Genomic DNA, 24,286 nt, shown 5'->3' on the forward strand with positions numbered 1-24,286 from the left:
TCAAAGTCCTCCCGGCGGCGCGGTGCCGCCATGTCTTCAAGAGAGAAGCGGTTAATAGCGCTTATCTCTCTCGTGGTCTGTGCTACCGCAATATTCTGTGTAGTTCTGTATTATATTCCAACATTGCTTTACATAGCTTTCATTATTGGAGTTTGTTGCGTTGCCTGTTATTATCACAGCGGAGAATCTCTTTACGTTAGGTTAGGCCATCATCCACGCCGTGGTCTGACAATTCCACCCGTGCTGCGACGCTGGTTGCCAGGGATTGCAAACGGAGTACCCACAGCGGGAAGAGTTAGAAGTCGCACGGTCAAGGATGATGTTAGGGAATCAGTAGTATTTACTGGCCAACGACGTTTCGATAGCGCTATTTGTCGGAAAGACGCGACACACAGTGACTCATTTATTCTCAGTCCTCGGGATATACTCATGGGAAGTTACATTGGGAAGGCAAAAAGTCCTGCCTCAGTTGTGGGGAGGCCGCGAGCGGGTGCAAGTTCGGGTGCTAACACCATCGCACGAGAACAGTTAACTTTACGCGAAAGATTGGCGCGACCCAACCAGGCTGTCATTACTCCAAACAGACGACTGTCATTCGGGGGGTGAGTACTGAAATAATATTTACTTAGCTAGTATAACATTTCGCTGACCAGTGGCTAGTTATCCTAACACATCAGCTACGTTAGCTGGTTTACCAATGAAACGTGCTAAATTCTGAACAAATGTTTCGATTGTGGGTCATGTTGAACACATGGTGTAGTTACACGATTTTAAACTTTAAGAAAGTTATCGTAACTAGTTATCAGTAAATATAAAAACATTTGTTTTGAAATGTATTGAGAAGACTTGCAACGCGTCCTAGTATTCCCTCCAAGATTTGAAAATTGTGGGAGTTGCTATCGGGCTCCAAGGGAGTGTTCCTTCCCACTCAATTCCTCATTGAGACCATAAGGTACTTTGGACGCCTGAATGGCACGAGACTAGCGGTAACAATGTTGTTTTGAACATGCGTTAGCTAGCTACTAGATTAATACACTTTTACGTTGTAATGATCACTGCAGTTACAACTTTTACGGTCATTTTCAAAACATTGTTATGGTTATGAAAGTCGATCTGTAAATAAATGGTTGATCAGAGCTCCCTCTTGACAGAGGAAATGTACCCTATTTTGCTACTTTAAAGTCCTTGTGTGGCATATGAAATCAGTTTAGCAATGATCTATGCCAGACAGTTTCTTGTATAGAATGCATTGACCTAAACCTGTGGCCACTGTTGTGTACAGCGAGCCCCTTGGCACTATGGGCAGGTTCACCATCACTCCCCAGCGCCACTACCCCCTCCAGCAGACTGGCACCTCCTCTGTGGGCATCCTGCCCCCGACCCAGTGGGACGGCTTCAGAAAGAAGAATATTCTCACCCCTCGCAACTCTCCGGCAGTCCACAGTCCAGTCACAGTGAAGATCGCTAGGCCAGATCACAACACCACTCAATCCCAGTTGTAAGTCCGATTGTTCCTGTCTTGCCTCATTTTAATTCTTATATCAACATTTTTGAAGATCTGTTAGTGTTAATGCAAGCAGCTTTATCTTACACTACTGTCATCGTTCTGTGGCACATTATTTGAGTGTCTGTGTGAAGTTTGAAAACATCCTTAGCTGTTGGATGGCCCCACTGACATTTGTTCTGTAATTGCTGCTGTGTGTGTGCGCAGATTTGATCATTTGAACTCCCCGGGAGTCCTTGGCTCTCCAGGCCTGGGGGCCCCTGCAGACCCCTGCTCCAGGGAGACTGTTCTGAGCGTGCTCAAAGAGAGTCGCAAAAGAGTGGTGGAAGATGACAGGAGCTTCACTGCAGGGCAAAAGAGCAAAAGGAGGTATGTGACTACCACAGGATTAAATGCTGTTGTATGGAATGTACCATTGTTCTTCTCACACTTTAGTGTCTCTTAGTCTTCAAGAGCCACACAAATACCATGTCTACATCGTACACCTGCTCTTTGTTCACTTAGGCGCCATGACAGCAGTGGGAGTGCTCACTTGGCATTTGAGCCACTACTGCCCAATGGAGCTCCATCACAGCTGGTGCTGAAGTGAGTAGGAGCAATGCCTGTACAAAAAGTTTCAGTCTCAGTGATTCAAGTCCTGATACTAAATTTGAATACAAATGTGCTTTCATTCAGTGTCTTCTTAATGTTAGAGAGATAGATATCTATCTATAGAGATATTGATATGTAGAGAGGGATATCTGTAGAGATATTGATATGTAGAGAGGGATATCTGTAGAGAGGGATATCTGTAGAGGGATATCTGTAGAGATATTGATATGTAGAGAGGGATATCTGTAGAGATGTAGAGATATTGATATGTAGAGAGGGATATCTGTAGAGATATTGATATGTAGAGAGGGATATCTGTAGAGAGGGATATCTCTCTAGATATGTGTTTATATATGTGTATCTATCTATCATACCAATACTGTATCCTCTACAATCACTCCTGAAATCCTGTTTCCTCTCCTGTGTCGGCCCAGTTCTCTGAAGCGAGGGCTGAATGCTATGGTGGAGGAGTCAACAATGAAGAGGTCACGCACCTCCTCCATCAGCTCTGTGAGCTGTGGCCTGACCCCCAGCGGCACCCTGGGCTCGGTCCGCAACTCCATCCGTAGCTCCCTCAGCTCATCACAAGGCATTACTCGGGTACCTTTTATAATTGGGATGGGCAGTACACCTTTGCTGGGATTCCTCTGAGATCAACAGCCATGAGTTCAGTAGAGGGCTCACAAGGGTTTCCATTAGCCATTAATTGCAGTTTTTCGGAATAAAACAAACAAGCTAATAAATAAAATTGGTTCCGGCCAAATTGAACTGGAGAACAATAACAATCCCACTGCAAAATAATGCTGTTAATCATTGATCGACAATACCAGTCGATGGAAATACATTTGACAGTCATGCTTATCGATATACAGGTTAATATGCATCATTTAGTGGAATTGGCTTGTTTGCATTTTCATTACTCATGGTGTGTGCTATTTATCTCACACATGACAAACAGTCAATTTTGAGCTGAATATCACCTCAGACAGCACTAGAGCTGTTTCTCATATGGCTTCTTTAGCCATACCACAAGACTCATATGGATGATTGATTTTTAAAAGTCGACTGGTTTAAACCCCAAGTAAGAGCAATTACTTTTCTTCATTTTTTAAATTTTTTACAATGAACTATTGTACACAGTAAAACATTGTTGCGCACAATCTGTGCTCATAGGGGCTCGCAAATCAATTATATTGGCTATTGTGGGGTTGGCAGGTAGCCTAGTGGTTAGAGCATTGGGCCAGTAACAGAAAGGTTGCTAGATCGACTCCCCGAGCTGACAAGGTAAAAATATGTCGTTCTGCCCCTGAACAAGGCAGTTAACCCACTGACAAGTGCCATCATTGTAAATAAGAATTTGTTCTTAATTCTTAACTGACTTGCCTAGTTAAATAAAGGTTAAATTAAAACATTTTTAAAAATGCGAGGCATCATGGGATATTAGACTCCTCCGGCAGTGCTACCATGTCTCCAAGAGCGAAGCGGTTCATAGCACATAACACGAGAAATATGAGCGCTATCGCAATACTTTGTCTAGGTCTCTATTATATTCCAACCTTTTATATAGCTTTCATTCTTGGAGTTTATTGCATTGCCTGTTATCGCAACTCTATACTCTACTCATCTAATACATTTGACCTGCATGCTATAAGTTAATTTGCAACATTTTGTGGAATTAAATTGTCTTGTATGCATTTGTCATTTATCTTATTTATCACAAGTGCATAACAGCCTATTTTGAGCGGAACGTCACCTGAGACAGAGCTTGAGCGGCTGCAACTCCTCAGCTCATTGCTGCCGGATTGAAACATGCAGTCATTGCGCAACAATTCTAAATGCAATCGCATGTTAAGTTGTTTTGATGGCCACAATTTAAAAGGAGTTACATTTTTTCTTAACTGTCATTCTGAACACTGTGGGTGGACACCCTAATGGGTTACGCATCCAATGAATATGGATCTGGTATATTTCTCAAATGGCCGGTAAATGTATCTTCCCTGTCACGTTGTCCACTGCCATAATTTCCTAATTGAACCCCCGGAGCTGACTTACACTGAGCTGTATTTTGTAAAAAAAAAACGGGGTGAGTGCTAACCTAATTTTCACGTTTGTTTTAAAGTGGAAAAAAGCCTCCACCCGCAGTCTCTCCCCGCTCTCCAGCCCTGGGTCGTCCCGGTCCCAGACCCCAGAGAGAGCCTCTAAAAAGCCCAGGTATTCACCCTCTCCTCCTAGACAACATTTCTAGGTTCACACCGTGTCCTGTGATGAAATGAGAGCTGCCATGGCCTTTAGCAGTGTGTGACAGCTTTTTTCTGCGTGTCAGGGAAGAGGACGCTCGCTCACCCAGCTCCGTGTCCTTGGCGAGGTCTGACAAGACGTTGACAGACCCAGCACCAACCACTGGTTAGAACATGTTTATGACGTGTATTCCACTATTCAGTTTCAGGGCTTAAGTCGCGTCTCAAAAGAGACTTAAGTTTTGATTTAAAATAACGGTAGCCACCAGATTAAATCAATGCACTGTATGTCCTGTTACAGGGAAGCTGTCTCCAGCCCCTGAAGTCCCTGTGGCTTCAGCCTCGTCAGACTCTGCCGGTAGTGGGAAACGGAAACGTAAGATTCCGCTGGTGTCCAGCCGTAGAGGAGACCAAATCTCTTTGGTGAGAAATACTGCATAATAGAACATGTCCTCAAATGGGACATGTAGCTAATCATCTGACAGACAGGGAGTCATAACGTTGATGTTGTCTCTGCAGCCTCCACCTCCTGAGTTGGGCTACACCATCACGGTGAAAGACCTGGATCAGGAGAAGAAAGCCGCTCTCAGCCAGATCAACACAGTCCTCAAAGAGCCTGGTGAGTATTGCGAATTCCCAACTTTTCTAAACCAGTGTCCCAAAAAAAAGAACAAGATATTGATTTTGGGCCATTTCTTTTGTTCCAGAGCCAGAGAAGCCTGCTCCGGTAGTGACCACATCTTCTAAACCTCCCGTGTCAGACAACCCCACACCCACCCTGCTGGCCAGCCATCTTACCGTATCAATGCCTGCTCGTGTGGCGGCTCCTATCCCTGTCATCAACCTAGACCCCGTCCCCTCAAATACCGTCAACACGGCCCCAACCTCCACCTCCTTCCCTGTCACCAACACCCCTGCAGCCAACCCCCTCCTGGAGTCTCTGAAAATGATGAGGAACAACCCCCTCACCAGTGCTGCTGCTGACAATCCTACAGGTCGGTTAATCACATATCAATAATTTAAAGTTGCGAGACACTTTTGTTTGATAGTTGCCGTTGAGTGATTTTTTGTATATCTGAGTTGTTACTCAAAAGCCTATTTTTCTCTTGTTTTCCCTCCCGCTCCGGCTGTCTCCTTGGTGACAGCAGTGACGACCCCTGCACCACTGGTGCCTGCAGAGCAGAAGTCGAAGACCAGCTTGACTGCTCCTCAGGCCACCCTACCCTCCCTCTCTCAGCCTGCACTACCCTCCCTCTCTCAGCCTGCACTACCCTCCCTCTCTCAGCCTGCACTACCCTCCCTCTCTCAGCCTGCACCACCCTCCCTCTCTCAGCCTGCACCACCCTCCCTCTCCCAGCCTGCACCACCCTCCCTCTCCCAGCCTGCACCACCCTCCCTCTCCCAGCCTGCACCACCCTCCCTCTCCCAGCCTGCACCACCCTCCCTCTCCCAGCCTGCACCACCCTCCCTCTCCCAGCCTGCACCACCCTCCCTCTCCCAGCCTGCACCACCCTCCCTCTCCCAGCCTGCACCACCCTCCCTCTCCCAGCCTGCACCACCCTCCCGCTCCCAGCCTGCACCACCCTCCCGCTCCCAGCCTGCACCACCCTCCCGCTCCCAGCCTGCCTTCACCCAGGCGCTGAGCCAAGTTACCAAGGCACCCAGCAGTGTCCGCATCCTGGGTGGAGCGAGCCTGTTTGGAATGGCCAATCCACTGACTGCCCCGTCCTCATCACTGGGCCCCACCACAACCACCACCACCACAGAAACAACCAGTAGTAATAATCCCCTCCTGGCCTCTGTGTTCAAGCCCATCTTCGGGGCCACGGCCTTAGCCCCAGAGGGCACACCTGCTCTTCCCACCTTTAAACCCATATTTGGAAGTGCCACAGCCACCAGTGCTTTCGGACAGCCAGCCTCCTGCTCAGCCCCCTCCAATGCCAGTACGTCTGCCATAGTGTTCAGCAGGCTAACCAACAGCAGTACAGTGGCCCCAGCCACCTCCCTGTTCACTGGGCTGTCTAATAGCACCAACCCAGCCACCCCGCCATCTGTCAAGTCTCTGTTTGGAAACTGGAGTGCGCTACCTGCAACGACTGCTGCCACAACCACTGCCACAGGAAGTACCTTCCAGTTCGGCACCGCCTCCACCACAGCTCCTGGACCCACTCTCAGCTCCACTGCAGCCGCCACCACTAGCAACAGCGGCTTTTCGTTTGGTGCGATGACCACCACCTCTGCCACCACTCAACCCACCCCCTCAGCTACCACCCAGGGGGGATTCACCTTTGGCCAGCCTGTAGCCACCCAGAGCTCTACCACTGCATCCTTCGGTGGCTTTGGCATGGCCACTGCAGCCACTGCTCCTGCACCTGCAAACCAGTCCACTTTCACATTTGGGAAGTCGTCGTTCGAAGCTCCGGCGGCATCGGTGTTCCCCGGTGCGATTCAGGCCCCGGCTGCTACTGCGGCAGCTAATCCTTTCACATTTGGGTCACCTGCCACTGGGGCCACCCCTGCCCCTTTTGCTTTTGGTGCTGCTGCCACTACGGGGACCTCTACCTTTGGGACCACCACTAAGCTGGCATTTGGAGCCAACTCCACAGGTTTTGCATTTGGCAACACCACCGGCACCCCAGCAGCCCCTGCATTTGGCTCTGCCACCCAGACTGTCGGCATACTCCCAGCCTCCGCCCCAACTTTCTCGTTTGGTGGTGTGTCCACACAGCAGGCCCCTGCTACCCCTGCCCAGCCTGCCACCGGAGGATTCAACTTCGGCGCAGCCATTTCAGGCACTCAGTTTGGAACCTCTAACCCCACAACACAGACACCAGGCTTCAACTTTGGTTAGTAGATCTAGTATAATATAAGACCCACTCTTTTACTGATTATGATTTCAGGAATTCACACATTTGGATCAATTCTGCATTTGGTGGCAGAAGTAGTACCTTACATTTTTGGTCAGTTCAAACAAGTTTGTCTTTTTATTTGAGTCCCTAATTGTTAATTTATTGCGGTCACATATACAGGGACGTCTACCCCTGCTTTTGGCCAGAGCACAGCTGCAGGTCCTGTCCCCTTTGGAAGCCCAGGAACTCCAGTCCAAGGATTCAGTGCTATGGGATCCTCATCATTCGGTAAGAAAATAACCAGAGCTTGTTTCTGATTCTCCCGCATTATGCCTCAAGTGTGTAGCAAAAAGCGTCTTGGAATTTGAGGTTACGGTAATTATTCAGGTTAATACTTATAAATATTCGTCGTCAAATGAAGACTTCCCTGGTTGGAGAGGATCTGTTGCATTGTCATATTGACACAACATTAATGGAGTCAAATAAAGATGTATGCCGGCCTTGTCTGTTGGCTTTTCTGCATATAATTTTGTTTAAGTACAGATCCTATTTCGAAGCAGAAAACCATTCAAATGAGGTTCGATGGGTTACTCCCAGTTTTTCCGAAAAATTAGCAAAAGTCACAACCCTGCTGCTGCGGTCATCCGATGGCAGTTGCATTGACATATTCTTCAGAGGATGCTGTAATGAGAGAAATAATGTACTCTAAGCTACTGAAACAGTCCTTTTTACAATATTACATCATTACAGGAGTGTTTGAATCTTATTAAAGAGATGGAGTCCAGGCAGGCTACTTTAGGAAGGTTTTTGAGTGGATATGCACTGTGTGAACACAAGTATGTGGACACCTGCTCGCCAAAGATTTAATTCCAAAATCAAGGGCATTAACATGGAGTTGGTCTCTACCCCTTTGCTGCTATAACAGCCTCCACTCTTCTGGGACGACTTTGCACTAGATGTGGGAACATTGCTGTGGGGACTTGCTTCCATTCAGCCACAAGCATTAGTGAGGTCGGGCACTGATGTTGGGAAATTAGGCCTGGCTTGCAGTCGGCGTTCCAATTCATCTGAGTTGCTTGATGGGTCTGAGGTATTCAGGCTCTGTGCAGGCCAGTCAAGTTCTTCCACACCGATCTCGACAAACCATTTCTGTATGGACCCCGCTTTGTGCATGGGGATTGTCATGCTGAACAGGAAAGGGCCTTCCACAAAGCACAAAATTGCCTAGAAGGTAATTGTAGCGTTAAGATTTCTGGAACACTGGGCCTCCCGGGTGGCGCAGTGGTTAAGGGCGCTGTACTGCAGCGCCAGCTGTGACATCAGAGACTCTGGGTTCCCGCCCAGGCTCTGTCGTAACCGGCCGCGACCGGGAGGTCCCAGGGGCGATGCACAATTGGCCTAGCGTCATCCGGGTTAGGGAGGGCTTGGCCGGTAGGGATGTCCTTGTCTCATCGCGCACCAGCGACTCCTGTGGCGGGCCGGGTGCAGTGCGCGCTAACCAAGGTTGCCAGGTGCACGGTGTTCCTCCGACACATTGGTGCGGCTGGCTTCCGGGTTGGATGCGCACCGTGTTAAGAAGCAGTGCGGCTTGGTTGGGTTGTGTATCAGAGGACGCATGACTTTGTAGCGATGAGACAAGATAGTAGCTACTAAAACAATTGGATACCACGAAATTGGGGAGAAAAGGGGGTAAAAAAAAAAAGATTTCTGGAACACAGTAGTGATTGTTGCAACCGAGGACAGATGATTTTTACATGGTCTGTGACTCGTCAGGTCCTGTTCTGTGAGCTTGTGTGGCCTACCACTTTGCTCTTAGATGTTATCACTGCAAAATGACAGCACTTGGTTGACCCGGGCAGAAATTTGACGAACTGACTTATTGGAAAGGTGGCATCCTGTGACGGTGCCACATTGAAAGTCACTGAGCTCTTCAGTAAGGCCAATGTTTGTCTATGGAGATGACATGGCTGTGTGCTCTTTTTTTTTTTTTATACACCTATCAGCAATGGGTGTGGCTGACATAGAGAAATTGACTAATTTGAAGGGGTGTCCACATACTTTTGATGAATACAATTACAATCCTCTCTCTCAGCAAAAAAACCAAACGTCCTGTCACTTTCAACTGCGTTTATTTTCAGCAAACTTAACGTGTAATTATTTGTATGAGCATAAGATTCAACAACTGCGACATAAACTGAACAAGCTCCACAGGCCTTTGTAACACTCATTCATTTGACCATAAATGCAAATCCGACGATCGCCCCTGGTGAGACACAACCGTGACTCGTCAGTGAAGAGCACTTTTTGCCAGTCCTGTCTGGTCCAGCGGCGGTGGGTTTGTGCCCATGGGTGACGTTGTTGCCGGTGTTGTCTGGTGAGGACCTGCCTTACAACAGGCCTACAAGCCCCCAGTCCAACCTCTGTCAGCCTAAAAAAAAAAACGATTTACTAGCAAGCAATGAAAACATGCGTTGTATAAAAGAAAGTCTACATGTCAAACAATTTTTATACTGAAGTGCCACAGCCCGTAGTGTTCTACAGACCCGATCATCTAGCGGATTAGCTGCTCCAGCATCAAAGGAAAGAGGCAGAGACGTAGAAAGTTTAATAGCTAGTGCAACCCCCCACTATTAGGTAAAGTTCATCTACATGAAAATGAAGTTCAGAATTTGAATTTTTGTTTTATTTTCATGGTCTTCCATAAGTTACAGTAATTCAATTACCATCACATCTGTATTTATTTTTGACTCTGAGAAGCTGTGGTGGTTCTAGTCAACAGCCAGGTGCATTTTTGTATTGACACACTAACTCCTCTCTTGTTCTTTGTGACCAGGCTCTCCATCAGCTCCTTCGTTCTCCATTGGCGCTGGCTCCAAAACATCAGGGGCGCGCCAGAGGCTACAGGCCCGAAGGCAGCACCCCAGGAAGAAGTAGCCTAGCCAGGTGGTAGCATCTGGCATAGCCTGGAAGCCCTTACCCATTCAGCACTGCCATGACATCCTCCAGAGGAGCTGAACTGATACTTCTATGGCTAACACATTGTAACCCCAGTCAGACCCAACAGCCATCCCTATCTTTCTGTTCCCCTGGCTGGGCTGGCCCCCTTTGTGGTACAGGGTTAGCAGAGGAGCACACACTCCAACTACCGGTAGGATGTCTACCGCTCTACTGATTGTGTAGCCACTCTCACAGTGAGGAAAGGGGGATATGGAGGCAAAACGATAGTGTTATACTTGAAAGAGAAAAGACTATTGAAATCCTTTAGACTTTGAGGGAAGCATATCCAATTAAAAAAAACTGTCCCGGCTTTTGGATTTCCCCTACTACGCCCGTTTCATGACATGTTTTTGACAGTTGAATCGAGACGCGTGCTTACACTTGTTTTTGTATGAAATTCTAAGCAGGGCTGTGTTAACGGCTATACAAGGGCTGAACGTGTTTTTCTGACATATGCCCACGGTCAAAATGGGGCTCACGTATAGTATAATTCGTGGATTTATCCAGCTGTACATGGTAACCGTACTATATAGGAGATGTTGACCGTTTTGAGATAATGAATTGTTTATTTTAAATTTTAAAGACATTTTTAATTTGGGTTAATGAAGACTGGTATGTGGCATCTCTGCACTAGTTAGGTTTTGAATGAGTGCTTTGTGTATTGGTCCCAGATATGTCCTTTTATTGTACAGTATCACAGACACTGGGAAGCATTCCTGCAATGTAATTTTTATACTTGTTTGATCCTAAATGACAGAATAAGTTAAACAATAAACTCCTTTATCAGAATGCCATCATGGGATCAGTTAAACATAACACATGTAAACATAATGTGGAGTTTCAGGGTAGTAGTCATTAATGGGTCAATATTGTGTTGGTGTAAATAGGTTACCCTGGACTTGTGCTGAAAACCAAAGCCAATACTTAAGGTTTGACCTACAAAATAATATCTTCTACTGCTTAGTCTAGGACAAAAAGGACCCATGAAAGGTATCTCATTTTCCCCACTACTCCTGCTCTCACCATAGTGGGGGCATTCAAAACAGATCTGGGGACTGGTTGAGAATCTTAGAAAATCCTTCCTTTTTTTCTTGAAGTAACTTCTCCTGAGGATTGTATTCCATTGGCTGGGTAAAAGCAAGCTACTGTACTTTCCACCTATCCTAACCTATGTATTACTACAAGAAAGTAAGGATGCATTTTAAACGTGGTTATTAAGAGCAGGTGTGCTATGGGAGGGAGGGGTAACATGGTCCTGGAGAGCCATAGGGGATGGAGTCTTCCCCAGCACTGAACACAGATTCAACTAGTCAGTCTTGATTGAGGAAGACCCTGCTTGATCACAAACATCTGGGCATTGTACCACAAGACCCCATGCATCTGTATACTATCAAAACCAAGATGAGTGCATTTATAAGAGAATTGAATTTGGAGTGTACATGCTCCCCTCTTAAGCGTTGCAGATAGACATACTTTACGTGCGCCTTCAGCAGTCAAACCGCTTTCCCCTCCCCTGTATGATTCCCCTCAAGTCTTTTCTGGTGTTTTTAGCTTGTTACTATTTTTGCCTCGGTGAGTCTGGCTTGGAGGAAGTAATGTGGTGAATGGCGGCATATTGCTAGTGCCGGACGTGGTTTTACCCGCACGCTCAATGGGTGATGTTTCTGAGTTTTGTTGGGACTTTTTAACAATTTATTGATGAATGTGTTTGAGTGTGACAATACAACTGGATTAACAAATGTGCACAGCAGGAGAGGTGTTCTTTTCATTAATGCTGGATCAAAACTCAGGACTAAAGGAACTGGAGGGTAATTGTCTTTCAAGTCAAACCTAACCTCTTTGTGCGCTAAACATGACTAACCATGTAGGTTAAAATTACCTCTGGTGTTGAATCGGTTCTTAATTGGGCCGCCCCTCTTGAGACAGAACTAGGATTTTGAATACTAATTTTTAATCGGAACCTCTCCTGGTCGAGCCAATTAGGCTAGTTATTGTGAGAGGTGTGTGAATGTGTGTGGGGGTCCTGATTTGGCTAAATAGTGTCAATGTACACCTTTATTTTTGTATTAAGGCAGGTTGCCTTTTAGAGTTCCTTCAAGCTTGGCTCACTGAGACAATTGGTCTAGTTTATAGAATTTTTCAAGTTAAGGTTTCCTCAACCGTAATGAAATTGTGGAATAAAAGCGTCTAAAAGTTTCCCTTTGTAAGAGCTCCACTTTTTTATAGGAGCGCATACTGGGTCTGCTACTGTATGGGTACTGTAAATGAATGCTGTCTGTCTGATCATTGTGTACAGTACAAGCCTGACAAACGTGAATTGTGTTGCTTTAGACTTGAATGAGACTTGTGGCTTTGTGTGTTACTGTGTGAGGTGTGTGTGTGTGTATAGAAAGACTGACTTGAATGTGAGTTTATTTTTGCTGGGACTAAAGTCCCCTGTTCATTCTTTTAAATTATATTTTAATGTATCATTCTACGATGTAACTATGTATGATACCCATGTTATACCTAAATCCCTTTTAAAACAATTGATAGCACCCCACCTCAGTTATCTGGAAGTGAAATCAATGAAGTCTGCCCTGTGGTCATTTTTGACAGACAGCTTTTGAAAGAAGGCTGTTTTTGTTTTGCTCAGTTTACCAGGCTTGTTTTTACTTCTTGTGATATCTGCTTACGACAGATGGGTGGACAATGTGCTGAAGGTCAACTCAAACCATATTGAATGGCCTGGGCACCTTGTTTGTTCCCATAGACAGGACTTTATAATTGTCTTATCTTGTGGTCCAGATTTTGCGTATGCACGAAACATTTGAATGTAGTATATTTAACCAGTCACACTTTTGTGCTTTACCCATTTGTAAATCAAAGTCATTTACCCTTGTGCAGAGCTGTGTAAATAAGTCATGTTTAACATTTGGACTTGTGGATTTAATCAAGGACCAAGGCTTTACCATGTGTTTATTTTGTTGAAGCTTCAAATGACTGACTTTTTATAACATGGAAAGTGTTCGGGCTGGATGTCTTAAATTGAGTGTTTGAGAGGTTTGTTACTGTGAATGGGAACGCAAACATCGGCTCACAATGGGCAATTCGAGAGGAGAGTAAATGTGCAGACATGGGCAGCGTATTATAACATTCTCCCCTCTGCTCATGTCTTAAATGTACTGTTTTTAAATAAAATGTGATAAAGATCTTAGTGACTGGTCTGTCTGAAGATGTCTATACATTTGAACCGATCAATTTTTTTTGAATGTTTTATTTGAGGAATACACATGGTCACGGGTACAAGTGACAGTAACAGACAAATACAAAGGTGTTCCATAAGATTCAGTACCCTCCAATATCAGAACTTGACTGGGTAGAATGTCACTGCTGGATTATAGGTAGCCAATCATTGTCACCATGACTAAGCTTTCCCAACGTGGCACAGCCTAGCTTCGATGTCGACTGGAGCAAAAATATAGCTCGTCTAAATGACCGCCAAGGCACCCAAAGCCAGTCTTCCTTTGAAGTGTCAGTCTCATTCCACTTTAGCCTTTTTTTTCTTTGCTCTTCCTGAGGTATTTATCTGTTCCTCAGTGGCTTTGGGCTCCAGAGCCACCTTATCCCCATCTTTCTTTTTCTTCCTCTTCTTCTTCACTCCTGAGGTTTCTGTATTTTCCTCTGTGGGTTTGGCTTCCTCAGCCATGTCTATATCCTTAGTGGTGCTAATTGGCTCCTGAACCTCATGTATGTCCTTACTGGCAGAAGGACTACTTGGACTCATCTCAGCGACCGGATTGCTATAACAGTGAAGACAAGCATTAACAATGTTGCATTTCTGTTCGTTAACTTCACACAGCAACGGTATAATCTAGACTTTTCCTAAATTGCCTTGCTTTTACGGAATGTATAACTGTTACTCACAGTGTTTCGGAAGCTTGCTCTTCTAGCCCCTGTGCTGTGTGTCGCTCCAGCAGGGCCACAAAGAAGCCATGGGTGAGGGTTTTGGTGGTGCTGGCTCTGAGACACTTTGTGAGGGGAGCCAGACCACGCTCGGGCCACTGCAGGAGCAGTGGAACCAGCCTGCAGAAACAGCCGGTGTCTCAGAACATACGTTTACGTCAGTTTCCACAATGCTATACTGTTCTTATGATCATAAACACAGGTCGGATCGATGATAAATCTATTTGGGAATTGATCATTAGAGGTTAAGCAGCAAAGCTGGTGAAACCCTAATGTATTTGTTGCCGTTGATTATTTTCTGCAAATTCCCGTGAGATGGTAAGGGGTCACACCCTCATGCATTACTGTGCATATTGACCAGATGGTGTTGCTATAACAAGCAAGTGAAAGGTCACGCCCCTCACTCAGTGTGACCTAGAGTCCTGAAATCCAGTATATAGGTTCCTCTCCTCACAAGTAAGAAATATGCTTCAAGGTCCCATGATGGGTTTTCCGCCATTTTGAATTTGGTTTACACTTGAAACGCTACTCCTCGGACCGATATGCACAAAACTTGAGACTTGGCATCTATGGACCAAAAAAGCATCTCAAACAACATGGCTGCTACTGACCAATAAATAGTCATGTGGGCGTGGTCTGGCACAAATGCATAACTCCAACATGGATATTAATTTGCAGCACATATACCAAATACTGTCAAGACTCAACATATCTAAGCACATTCAAATCGACCACACGGTGGCGCTACAACAGGCACGTTTATCTCTTGATCAGTTTGACTGATTACATTTGGTACACATGCTCAGAGATATGTGTCGAGCTAACCTGTAAAATATGGTTCAGTTTGGCTGCATGATGGTGCTGTTGGACAAGGGGGGGGGAAATCATGCAAGCTCATAGCGGCCATATTGTTTGAGCAAGAGTCTTGGAAAATTGTGTTTGAAGATGTGCATCTATAGATGGTACAGTCGTGGCCAAAAGTTTTGAGAATGACATTAATTTCCACAAAGTTTGTTGCTTCAATATCTTTAGATATTTGTCAGATGTTACTATGGAATACTGAAGTATAATTACAAGCATTTCATAAGTGTCAAAGGCTTTTATTGACAATTACATGAAGTTGATGCAAAGAGTCAATATTTGCAGTGTTGATCCTTCTTTTTCAAGACCTCTGCAATCTGCCCTGGCATGCTGTCAATTAACTTCTGGGCCACATCCTGACTGATGGCAGCCCATTCAAGCATAATCAATGCTTGGAGTTTGTTAAAATTTGTGGGGTTTTGTTTGTCCACCAGCCTCTTGAGGATTGATCACAAGTTCTCAATGGGATTAAGGTCTGGGGAGTTTCCTGGCCATGGACCCAAAATATTGATGTTTTGTTCTCCAAGCCACTTAGTTATCACTTTTGCCTTATGGCAAGGTGCTCCATCATGCTGGGAAAGGCATTGTTTGTTACAAAACTGTTCCTGGATGGTTGGGAGAAGTTGCTCTTGGAGGATGTGTTGGTACCATTCTTTATTCATGGCTGTGTTAGGCAAAATTGCGAGTGAGCCCACTCCCTTGGCTGAGAAGCAACCCCACACATGAATGGTCTCAGGATGCTTTACTGTTGTCATGACACAGGACTGATGGTAGCGCTCACCTCGTCTTCTCCGGACAAGCTTTTTTCCGGATTCCCCAAACAATCAGAAAGGGAATTCATCAGAGAAAATGACTTTACCCCAGTCCTCAGCAGGTCAATCTCTGTCCCTGATGTTTTTCCTGGAGAGAATTTGCTTCTTTGCTGCCCTTCTTGACACCAGGCCATCCTCCAAAAGTCTTCGCCTCACTGTGCGTTCAGATGCACTCACACCTGCCTACTGCCATTCCTGAGCAAGCTCTGTACTGGTGGTGCCCCGATCCCGCAGCTGAATCAAATTTAGGAGATGTTCCTGGCGCTTGCTGGACTTTCTTGGGCTCCCTGAAGCCTTCTTCACAACAATTGAACCGCTCTCCTTGAAGTTCTTAATGATCCGATAAATGGTTGATTTAGGTGCAATTTTACTGGCAGCAATATCCTTGCCTGTGAAGCCCTTTTTGTGCAAAGCAATGACACGTGTTTCCTTGCAGGTAACCATGGTTGAGGAAGTTCAATGATTCCAAACACCACCTTCCTTTTGAAGCTTCCAGTCTTATTCGAACTCAATCAGCATGACAGAGTGATCCCCAGCCTTGTCGTCGTCAACACTCACACCTGTCTTAACGAGAGAATCACTGACATGATGTCAGCTGATCCTTTTGTGGCAGGGCTGAAATGCAGCGGAAATGTTTTTGGGGGATTCAGTTCATTTGCATGGCAAAGAGGGATTTTGCAATTCATCTGATCACTCTGCATAACATTCTGGAGTATATGCAAATTGCCATCATACAAACTGAGGCAGCAGACTTTGAAAATGTATGTCATCCTCAAAACTTTTAGCCACGAATGTATATACCAAATTTGGTGCCAATCAGTCCAGCGGTTCTGAAGAGGAATATGTTTTAAAGTAGTCAACATAATTTTAAGAAATGGTCAAATACATAAATGTATTGTATTATGTTTGATTTTGAGTTCTGATATTTGGTAAACAGTACAGAAATAGCTCATCCTAGGGCAATTTGTCCTGATGGTGGCACAGTGGGCACACAGATGAAACCCAGCAAAGCTACTTGCAGCTTTAATATACATTTCTGTTCCCTACCTGAAACCTGGGTTCTGCAGCAGGCAGGCGGCCACCACTTGCTCGTTCTCCTCGGTATGGATGGAGCAGGTGGAGTACACCACGCGTTGCAGACGGGGGAAGCGCAAGGCGTGGTTGAGACAGTGCAGCTGGAACGCTGCCAGGGCCTGCAGACGACGCTTGTCCTGCTCCTTTTGGGAGGGTGAGGCCTCGTCCCGCAGACACACCATCCCTGAGAGAGAAACACACAAATATTATTTTGAATCAACAATGACATTGAGAGTACAAAGAAGGTACTTGTTTTAGAGGTCATACAGATACTTTGACTTGAGTCATTCCGGGTCATTGAGGTACATCTTTCTGGAGTAATAAACAAGCATCTAAACATATATATTTTGTTTTGAGGACACCAGGCAGACCGGTTGTGTTGTTACCTGATCCGCTGCACGACGGGTCCAGTAGGATGTACTCCACATCTTTATACTGCGGCCCGTCCGGGTCCACCTTTAGGAAGTCCTGATTGGCCAGCTGCTGACATGTGACTCCGGCGCGGAGCAGGAGAGTGGACATGGTGGAGAGACGCTTGGCATCCAGGTCGAAGGCAAACAGCCTCCTTCAACATGGGCCAGAGAAAAGAGGTTTGGGTCAAAGGTAAAAGGTGAGGCAAGTAACCTTTACAACGTGCCTTTAAATTTAATCAAAATTGCTATCCTTTTGTAACCTACTCTTCTTCAGGATTAACATCACAAACTTGTTAATACCCTATTCCTACTAGACAATAGTTTACCAGAACCATAAAAAGTACAGTGTACAAAACATTAAGAACACCTTCCAAATATTGAGTTGCAACCCACCCCCCCTTTTGCCCTCAGAACCGCCTCAATTCATTGGGGCATGGACTCTACAAGGTGTCAAGCGTTCCACAGGGATACTGGCCCATGTTCACTCCAATGCTTCCCACAGTTGTGTCAAATTGGCTGAATGTCCTTTGGGTGGTGGACCATTCTTGATACACATGGGGAAACTGTTAAGCGTGAAACCCAGCAGTGTTGCAAATCTTGACACAAACTGGTGCACGCCTGGCACCATACCCTGTTCAAAGGCACTTACATCTTTTTTCTTGCACATTCACCCTCAATGGCACACACACACTATCCATGTCTCAATTGGCTAAAAAATCTGTTAAACTGTTTCCTCTCCGGATTTAACAAGTGACATCAAAAAGGGATCCGTTTTTACATGGATTGACCCGGTCAGTCTCTGTCATGGAAAGAGAAAGTGTCCTTCATTTTTGTACATGGCATTTAGTCCAGGAGTAGGCTTAATCTGGGTCTGGGACCTCTGAAATAAAAGTAATCAAGTTTTACCCTTTGTTTTTCATGATGGCAGCGAGGTGGCTGGTTTTGTTCCCCGGTGCTGCACAAGCGTCCAGGACGTGGCTGCCTGTAGGAGGGTTCAGGAGGTATGCAGGGAGACAGCTGGCCTGTTGGGATATAAGGAAGACAGTAGTACACAGGCAAGTCCATAGGCCCTTTCAGAATACCTTCAAATTATTCTGGGATTAATTTCTATCAGAATAGATCTGACAAGGTAATCTCATCCAATCATGTACAGATCAGTGATGAACGGACGCATTGAAAGTCCTCACCTTGTCTTGTAGAATGATGTGGCCAGCCTTGTACAGATTGTGGTCATGGAAGTCTGTCTTTGGAGAGAAAACCAGCAGGTCTGAAAGGTGCAGGTCACCCACAAAGGATTTCCCCTTCAGATTCAGGTCATCGAGCCTGGACATCAGAAACACACATTCCATTTACCTCATGTCAACCTCAGTCAATAGAATAAACAGGGAAGGAAGAAACATCAAAGGCCCGTCCCTGACTGACCTGTAGGCTTGTCCCAAGTAGGAGAAGCCCTCTCTCTTGAAGTAATCGATGGCGTCCTCCACTGTGGTCTTTAACGTGTTCACACGCACATACCTTGGGAGCTGATCGCCTGGGGAAGGAGAAAATGTCTATTCTTTAACAAAAAGGAGAGAAACATTTAAAGACCAACTACCATTTTTTTTGTTTTAAACATATAGTTTAGAAAACAGCCTGTGTGGCAAAAATATGACTCAAACATTTATTCTACTGTCAAAATTGACTACAAAGTGTAAAAAGTATCATTTTGGTCATAAAGTCAGTCTCATCCAAAACCGAGTTTTGTGAGATTTGTGGTTGACTGCATCACAGCGTAAATTAAGGTTGGGTTTGTTTCAATACTGCCCACAGCAAGTAATCATCCATTCTGAGTGTAGCTGCACATGACCTGTGGTAAATTTGGGTTGACTTTGGAAATCCCTATGGGGATTAGTTAGTGGGCCATCGGTAAAATACACAATGTACATGGGACAATATGTTAATTCTAATAGCTCCAAATTTGTATTACCTCCAACTATAAATTGTAGAAATTCATATTCAAATATTAAAATCCTTTAATGAGAACTAAAGATGTGCAACATGAAACACAATTATTGACGGTCCCTAACAAAGCTATTCAAAGTCAAAACAATATTGCCATGGTTGCACACCAGCACGCTGAAGCTACACTGAACAAAAATAAACGCAACATGTAAAGTGTTGGTCCCACGTTTCCTGAGCTGAAATAAAACATTTGCACACGAACAAAAGCTTATTTCTCCCATATTTTGTGCACAAATTTGTTTACGTCCCTGTTAGTGAGCATTTCTCCTTTGCCAAGAATCCATCCAGCATATCAAGAAGCTGATTAAATAGCACGATCATTACAAAGGTGCATCTGGTGCTGGGGACAATAAAAGGCCATTCTAAAATATGCAGTTTTGTCACAACACATTGCCACAGATGTCTCAAGTTTTGAGGGAGTGTGCAATTGGCATGCTGACTGCAGGAATATCCACCAGAGCTGTTGCCAGAGAATTTAATATTCAATTCTCTACCATAAGCCGCCTCCAATGGCGTTTTAGATCAGGGATGGGCAGCTGGCAGCCACCCTTTTATGAACTCAGTCGGGGTCTCAGCTTACTGCTGAGATTTAGAATAATAGAATACACAAACTTTTATCTCCGCCCTATGGCAAAATGTGTAGAATTGCATGAAATGTGTTACACAATTGCAAAATCATCTCTCCGCCTCATGGCAAAATGTGTAGAATTCAAATTGCCATTGATATAATGCAATTGTGTTCATTGTCCGGACATTTGGAAAGTTTACCAACAAATTTGCTGTTTCCATCAGGCCTGTCATGACATTCTTTATCCAACGTACAGGTTACAAGATAGGTTTCCATCCAATTGGCGACTGATGTGGATGCAAATATTTAAAAAATCAGCATAAAAACAATATGTGCATTTTCCCACCAGCGATGTTTCAATCAAATTAACTTTGAGGGTAAAATACAGTGTGTGATGACGTAGCGCACATAAAAACAATTATGCGGTTAAATTCCCATGTACCGAATAAACAAATACAAGTTAAATGGGTTTCCATCGCATTTTCAACCGCACTGATGGTTTTGTCACAAACAATGTTGAGTTTATATAGCGAATGTGCCCACTTTGGTATTGACACATATGCTCTATAGCCTATAGAACATCTCGTGGATACAGTCCTATGCCATTCATCTCTTGGTAGCCCAAAGGTCTTGTTTTCTAACAGAAGTAATAGGGATCAATCAATATAACCTTCAGGCTGCTGGAGACTGGAAGAGAGCAGGTCCTGGTTGCGGCTGACCTTCTGCTTGATTTTCATGCGGGCTAGGGCAGCCTGCAGTCTAGAGCGGTGTTTCATCATCAGCGCCTTCCAGGCCCCGCCACACTTCAGCCCCTTACCAATGACCAGGTCATACACCAGAACCTGCGTAGTGTGGACAGGACCAAACAAGAGGTAAGCTATCAGCCAAAGTGTTGGAGCAGTGTTCTTCATTCCTGGTTCTGGGAATCTGAACCACATGGTGTGCAGGCTTTTGTTCTAACACACCTGATTCAATTACAGTAGCTAATCAGATTTGTTTGTTATGGGCAGAAACAAATGCCTGTATATTATGACCTGTGGGTTCCCAGGACCAGGCTTGAAGAACTCTGTTGGAGGGACTGAATGGAGTTTGTTCAAAAAGGCATGACGGGGAAGATAATTGTATCCATGTGTTTCACATTACCTTGGCCAGATTCATTTTTATCTTGGTCTGTTTGAGGAGCTTGGTGGACTCAATGATCTCTTGAAGGATGGATGAAAACTTCTGTGTCTCACACACCAGGGCAAAAAGCTGCTTGATATTCTGGTGAGTCGAGAGCATCATAACAATATTAACACAATACTGTTGTAAGTCTCTTTACACACAGGATTTTTAGCTTCTAGGCATGCCCAGCAAGTTATTGCCTATGTGATGTGTACGTGTTAGCTACATGGTAAATGTTGACAAAGCAAGGAGTTAGCTAGCTAATAATAGCGAACGCTACTCAGTAAACTAGTAATTACCTGAAATTTACTATCGTAAACCAAAGTCTTTACAGTAGCCTGCTTCCTCTCCACTTTCTCGAGAATCTCGGCAGCTTTCGCGTACAAAGCCATTGCTATAAAACTAATTTACCGTATTTAAAAAAAGAGAATGTATTATCATTAGCTATGTACATGAATATACGACACCCACGTTTCCGCAAGCGGACAATATACTTTACGGCTTGCTGAAAAAAAGGTTTACGTTAGGACTCAAAGTTCTCTGCTGCTAACTTCAGTAACTGAATTTTTTTAATGCATGTGTAAAGCAAGTTCGATTAGTCGTTATCATACAGTTATTAACGACAACAATATTGTTACTATTTAAACACAACTATATTGCTAGCTGAACAAAGCTGCAGCCACAGCAAGTAGCTAAAGAGCCTCTTGTGTCAAAGGAGTTTGCTAGCTAGCGTGCTAGCTGTGTTATTAGAATAGCTAGTGCTAACGTGGCACAAACTCGGCGAAGATGGAGTTTGCGGCTCTTTTTGCCTTGACCTTATTAATAGGAATGCTAATAATTTTGGTCGCCGTCGCAGTGGGAAAGCAGAAAGGAGAAATAAGTGAACAACTAGAGCAGAATGAAGAAGACTCAGTTGGTAAGTTGCTCTCTTAACTTGTTTGCATATTATATGTCTTCTTGTCGCGATGGGATTGCTATTCTATTAATTTAGCTAGCTGTGAATGTGTCAAACAGGTGCAATTTACACACACTGTAATATCAGCCCTTTACGATAGTAACAATATATGTACTCATTTAAAAGTATTGGCACCAGGTCCAACATTTTTAAATGTAGCCAACCATAAACTTGTTGTTGGAGGAAAAGTTATGGAAGAAAGTTTGAATGAAATGGTAACTAAAACATTGTATTATTGTTACAGAATTGTACATGTTTTATTAATCAACATCTTACGGTTCCCAGAGGAGAAATCAACCTGAACATTTTGATAATGAGAAACAAGGTATAGGCTACCTACACTATATATACAAAAGTATGTGGACACACATTCAAATTAGTGGATTCGGCTATTTCGGTCATCGAGCCTGGACATCAGAAACACACATTCCATTTACCTCATGTCAACCTCAGTCAATAGAATAAACAGGGAAGGAAGAAACATCAAAGGCCCGTCCCTGACTGACCTGTAGGCTTGTCCCAAGTAGGAGAAGCCCTCTCTCTTGAAGTAATCGATGGCGTCCTCCACTGTGGTCTTTAACGTGTTCACACGCACATACCTTGGGAGCTGATCGCCTGGGGAAGGAGAAAATGTCTATTCTTTAACAAAAAGGAGAGAAACATTTAAAGACCAACTACCAATTTTTTTTTTAAACATAGTTTAGAAAACAGCCTGTGTGGCAACAATATGACTCAAACATTTATTCTACTGTCAAAATTGACTACAAAGTGTAAAAAGTATCATTTTGGTCATAAAGTCAAGTCTCATCCAAAACCGAGTTTTGTGAGATTTGTGGTTGACTGCATCACAGCGTAAATTAAGGTTGGGTTTGTTTCAATACTGCCCACAGCAAGTAATCATCCATTCTGAGTGTAGCTGCACATGACCTGTGGTAAATTTGGGTTGACTTTGGAAATCCCTATGGGGATTAGTTAGTGGGCCATCGGTAAAATACACAATGTACATGGGACAATATGTTAATTCTAATAGCTCCAAATTTGTATTACCTCCAACTATAAATTGTAGAAATTCATATTCAAATATTAAAATCCTTTAATGAGAACTAAAGGTGTGCAACATGAAACACAATTATTGACGGTCCCTAACAAAGCTATTCAAAGTCAAAACAATTTTGCCATGGTTGCACACCAGCACGCTGAAGCTACACTGAATAAAAATAAACGCAACATGTAAAGTGTTGGTCCCACGTTTCCTGAGCTGAAATAAAACATTTGCACATGAGTAACTAAAACATTGTATTATTGTTACAGAATTGTACATGTTTTATTAATCAACATCTTACGGTTCCCAGAGGAGAAATCAACCTGAACATTTTGATAATGAGAAACAAGGTATAGGCTACCTACACTATATATACAAAAGTATGTGGACACACATTCAAATTAGTGGATTCGGCTATTTCAGCCACATCTGTTGCTGACGGGTGTATAAAATTAGTACACAGCCATCTCTATAGACAAACATTGGCTGTAGAATGGCCTTACGGGAGAGCTCGGTGACTTTTCAACGTGGCACCGTCATAAGATGCCACCTTTCCAACAGGTCAGTTCGTCAAATTTCTGCCCTGCTAGAGTTGCCCCAGTCAACTGTAAGTGCTGTTATTGTGAAGTGGAAACGTCTCGGAGCAACAACGGCTTAGCCGTGAAGTGGTAGGCCACACAAGCTCACAGAACTGGGTTACAACACTCACTACCAAGTGCCAGACTGCCTCTGGAAGCAACGTCAGCACGAGAACTGTTGATCAGGAGCTTTGTGAAATGGGTTTCAATGGCCGAGCAGCCGCACACAAGCATAAGTTCATCATGCGTAATGCCAAGCGTTGGCTGGACTGGTGTAAATCTCGCCACCATTGGACTCTTCAGCAGTGGAAACGCGTTCTCTGGAGTGATGAATCACGCTTAACCATCTAGCAGTCCGACGGACAGATCTGGGTTTGGCGGATGCCCGGAGAACGCTACCTGCCCAAATGCATAGTGCCAACTGTAAAGTGTGGTGAAGGAGGAATAGTGGTCTAGGGCAGTTTTTCATGGTTTGGACAATGCCCCTTAGTTCCAGTGAAGGGAAATCTTAACACTACAGCATACAATTACATTCTAGATGACTCTGTGCATTCAACTTTGTGGCAACAGTTTGGGGAAGGCCCTTTCCTGTATCGTCATAAGCAGGCCCTTTCCTGTATCAGCATGACAATGCCCATGTGCACAAAGCGAGGTATATACAGAAATGGTTTGTCAAGATTGGTGTGGAAGAACTT

The 24,286-nt window shown here is 44.5% G+C and overlaps 3 protein-coding genes across 5 annotated transcripts in view; 2 read left to right on the forward strand and 1 right to left on the reverse strand.

The window, feature by feature from the left end:
- Positions 1–13,374, forward strand: LOC115104768 (nuclear envelope pore membrane protein POM 121-like). Of its 2 annotated transcripts, none has more exons than XM_065007301.1 (13): positions 1–602; positions 1,283–1,498; positions 1,712–1,873; positions 2,009–2,089; positions 2,530–2,695; positions 4,215–4,306; positions 4,419–4,498; positions 4,634–4,755; positions 4,852–4,951; positions 5,040–5,327; positions 5,478–7,178; positions 7,362–7,469; positions 10,015–13,374. In XM_065007301.1, exons 1-13 carry the CDS (start codon positions 31–33, stop codon positions 10,113–10,115), a joined length of 3,789 nt encoding a protein of 1,262 aa, XP_064863373.1. In that variant the 5' UTR covers positions 1–30; the 3' UTR covers positions 10,116–13,374. The 2 variants fall into 2 exon arrangements, with proteins under 2 accessions (XP_064863373.1, XP_064863374.1); XM_065007302.1 differs by having other exon boundaries at positions 5,481–7,178.
- On the reverse strand, positions 11,754–22,602 carry nsun5 (NOP2/Sun RNA methyltransferase 5). Of its 2 annotated transcripts, none has more exons than XM_029627526.2 (10): positions 22,478–22,602; positions 20,996–21,115; positions 20,523–20,694; positions 18,706–18,814; positions 18,471–18,606; positions 18,190–18,305; positions 17,257–17,435; positions 16,844–17,054; positions 14,085–14,243; positions 11,754–13,960 (listed from the first exon to the last, which is right to left on the reverse strand). In XM_029627526.2, exons 2-10 carry the CDS (start codon positions 21,008–21,010, stop codon positions 13,699–13,701), a joined length of 1,359 nt encoding a protein of 452 aa, XP_029483386.1. In that variant the 5' UTR covers positions 21,011–21,115; positions 22,478–22,602; the 3' UTR covers positions 11,754–13,698. The 2 variants fall into 2 exon arrangements, with proteins under 2 accessions (XP_029483386.1, XP_029483385.1); XM_029627525.2 differs by lacking the exon at positions 22,478–22,602 and adding an exon at positions 21,316–21,498.
- The window catches only part of LOC115105452 (transducin beta-like protein 2), a 9,546-nt gene continuing 6,819 nt past the window's right edge, over positions 21,560–24,286 (forward strand). The window contains exon 1 of the mRNA XM_029627527.2: positions 21,560–21,932. Coding sequence (XP_029483387.1) covers positions 21,803–21,932 — 130 coding nt within the window. The 5' untranslated portion in view covers positions 21,560–21,802. The remainder of the gene's footprint in view (positions 21,933–24,286) is intronic.

The sequence above is a fragment of the Oncorhynchus nerka genome, linkage group LG22 (genome assembly GCF_034236695.1).
Source record: "Oncorhynchus nerka isolate Pitt River linkage group LG22, Oner_Uvic_2.0, whole genome shotgun sequence".
Taxonomy (NCBI): domain Eukaryota; kingdom Metazoa; phylum Chordata; class Actinopteri; order Salmoniformes; family Salmonidae; genus Oncorhynchus; species Oncorhynchus nerka.

Coding starts and splice junctions, on each gene's coding strand:
- nsun5 (XM_029627525.2), bottom strand. CDS start 21,408: ATGGCTTTGTACGCGAAAGCTGCCGAGATTCTCGAGAAAGTGGAGAGG. Junction 17,055..17,256: donor CCCGTCGTGCAGCGGATCAG/GTAACAACACAA, acceptor TTTCTCTCTCAG/GGATGGTGTGTCTGCGGGAC. Junction 14,244..16,843: donor CTGCAGAACCCAGGTTTCAG/GTAGGGAACAGA, acceptor CTGTTTCTGCAG/GCTGGTTCCACTGCTCCTGC.
- LOC115104768 (XM_065007301.1), top strand. CDS start 31: ATGTCTTCAAGAGAGAAGCGGTTAATAGCGCTTATCTCTCTCGTGGTC. Junction 603..1,282: donor AGACGACTGTCATTCGGGGG/GTGAGTACTGAA, acceptor TGTTGTGTACAG/CGAGCCCCTTGGCACTATGG. Junction 4,952..5,039: donor CACAGTCCTCAAAGAGCCTG/GTGAGTATTGCG, acceptor CTTTTGTTCCAG/AGCCAGAGAAGCCTGCTCCG.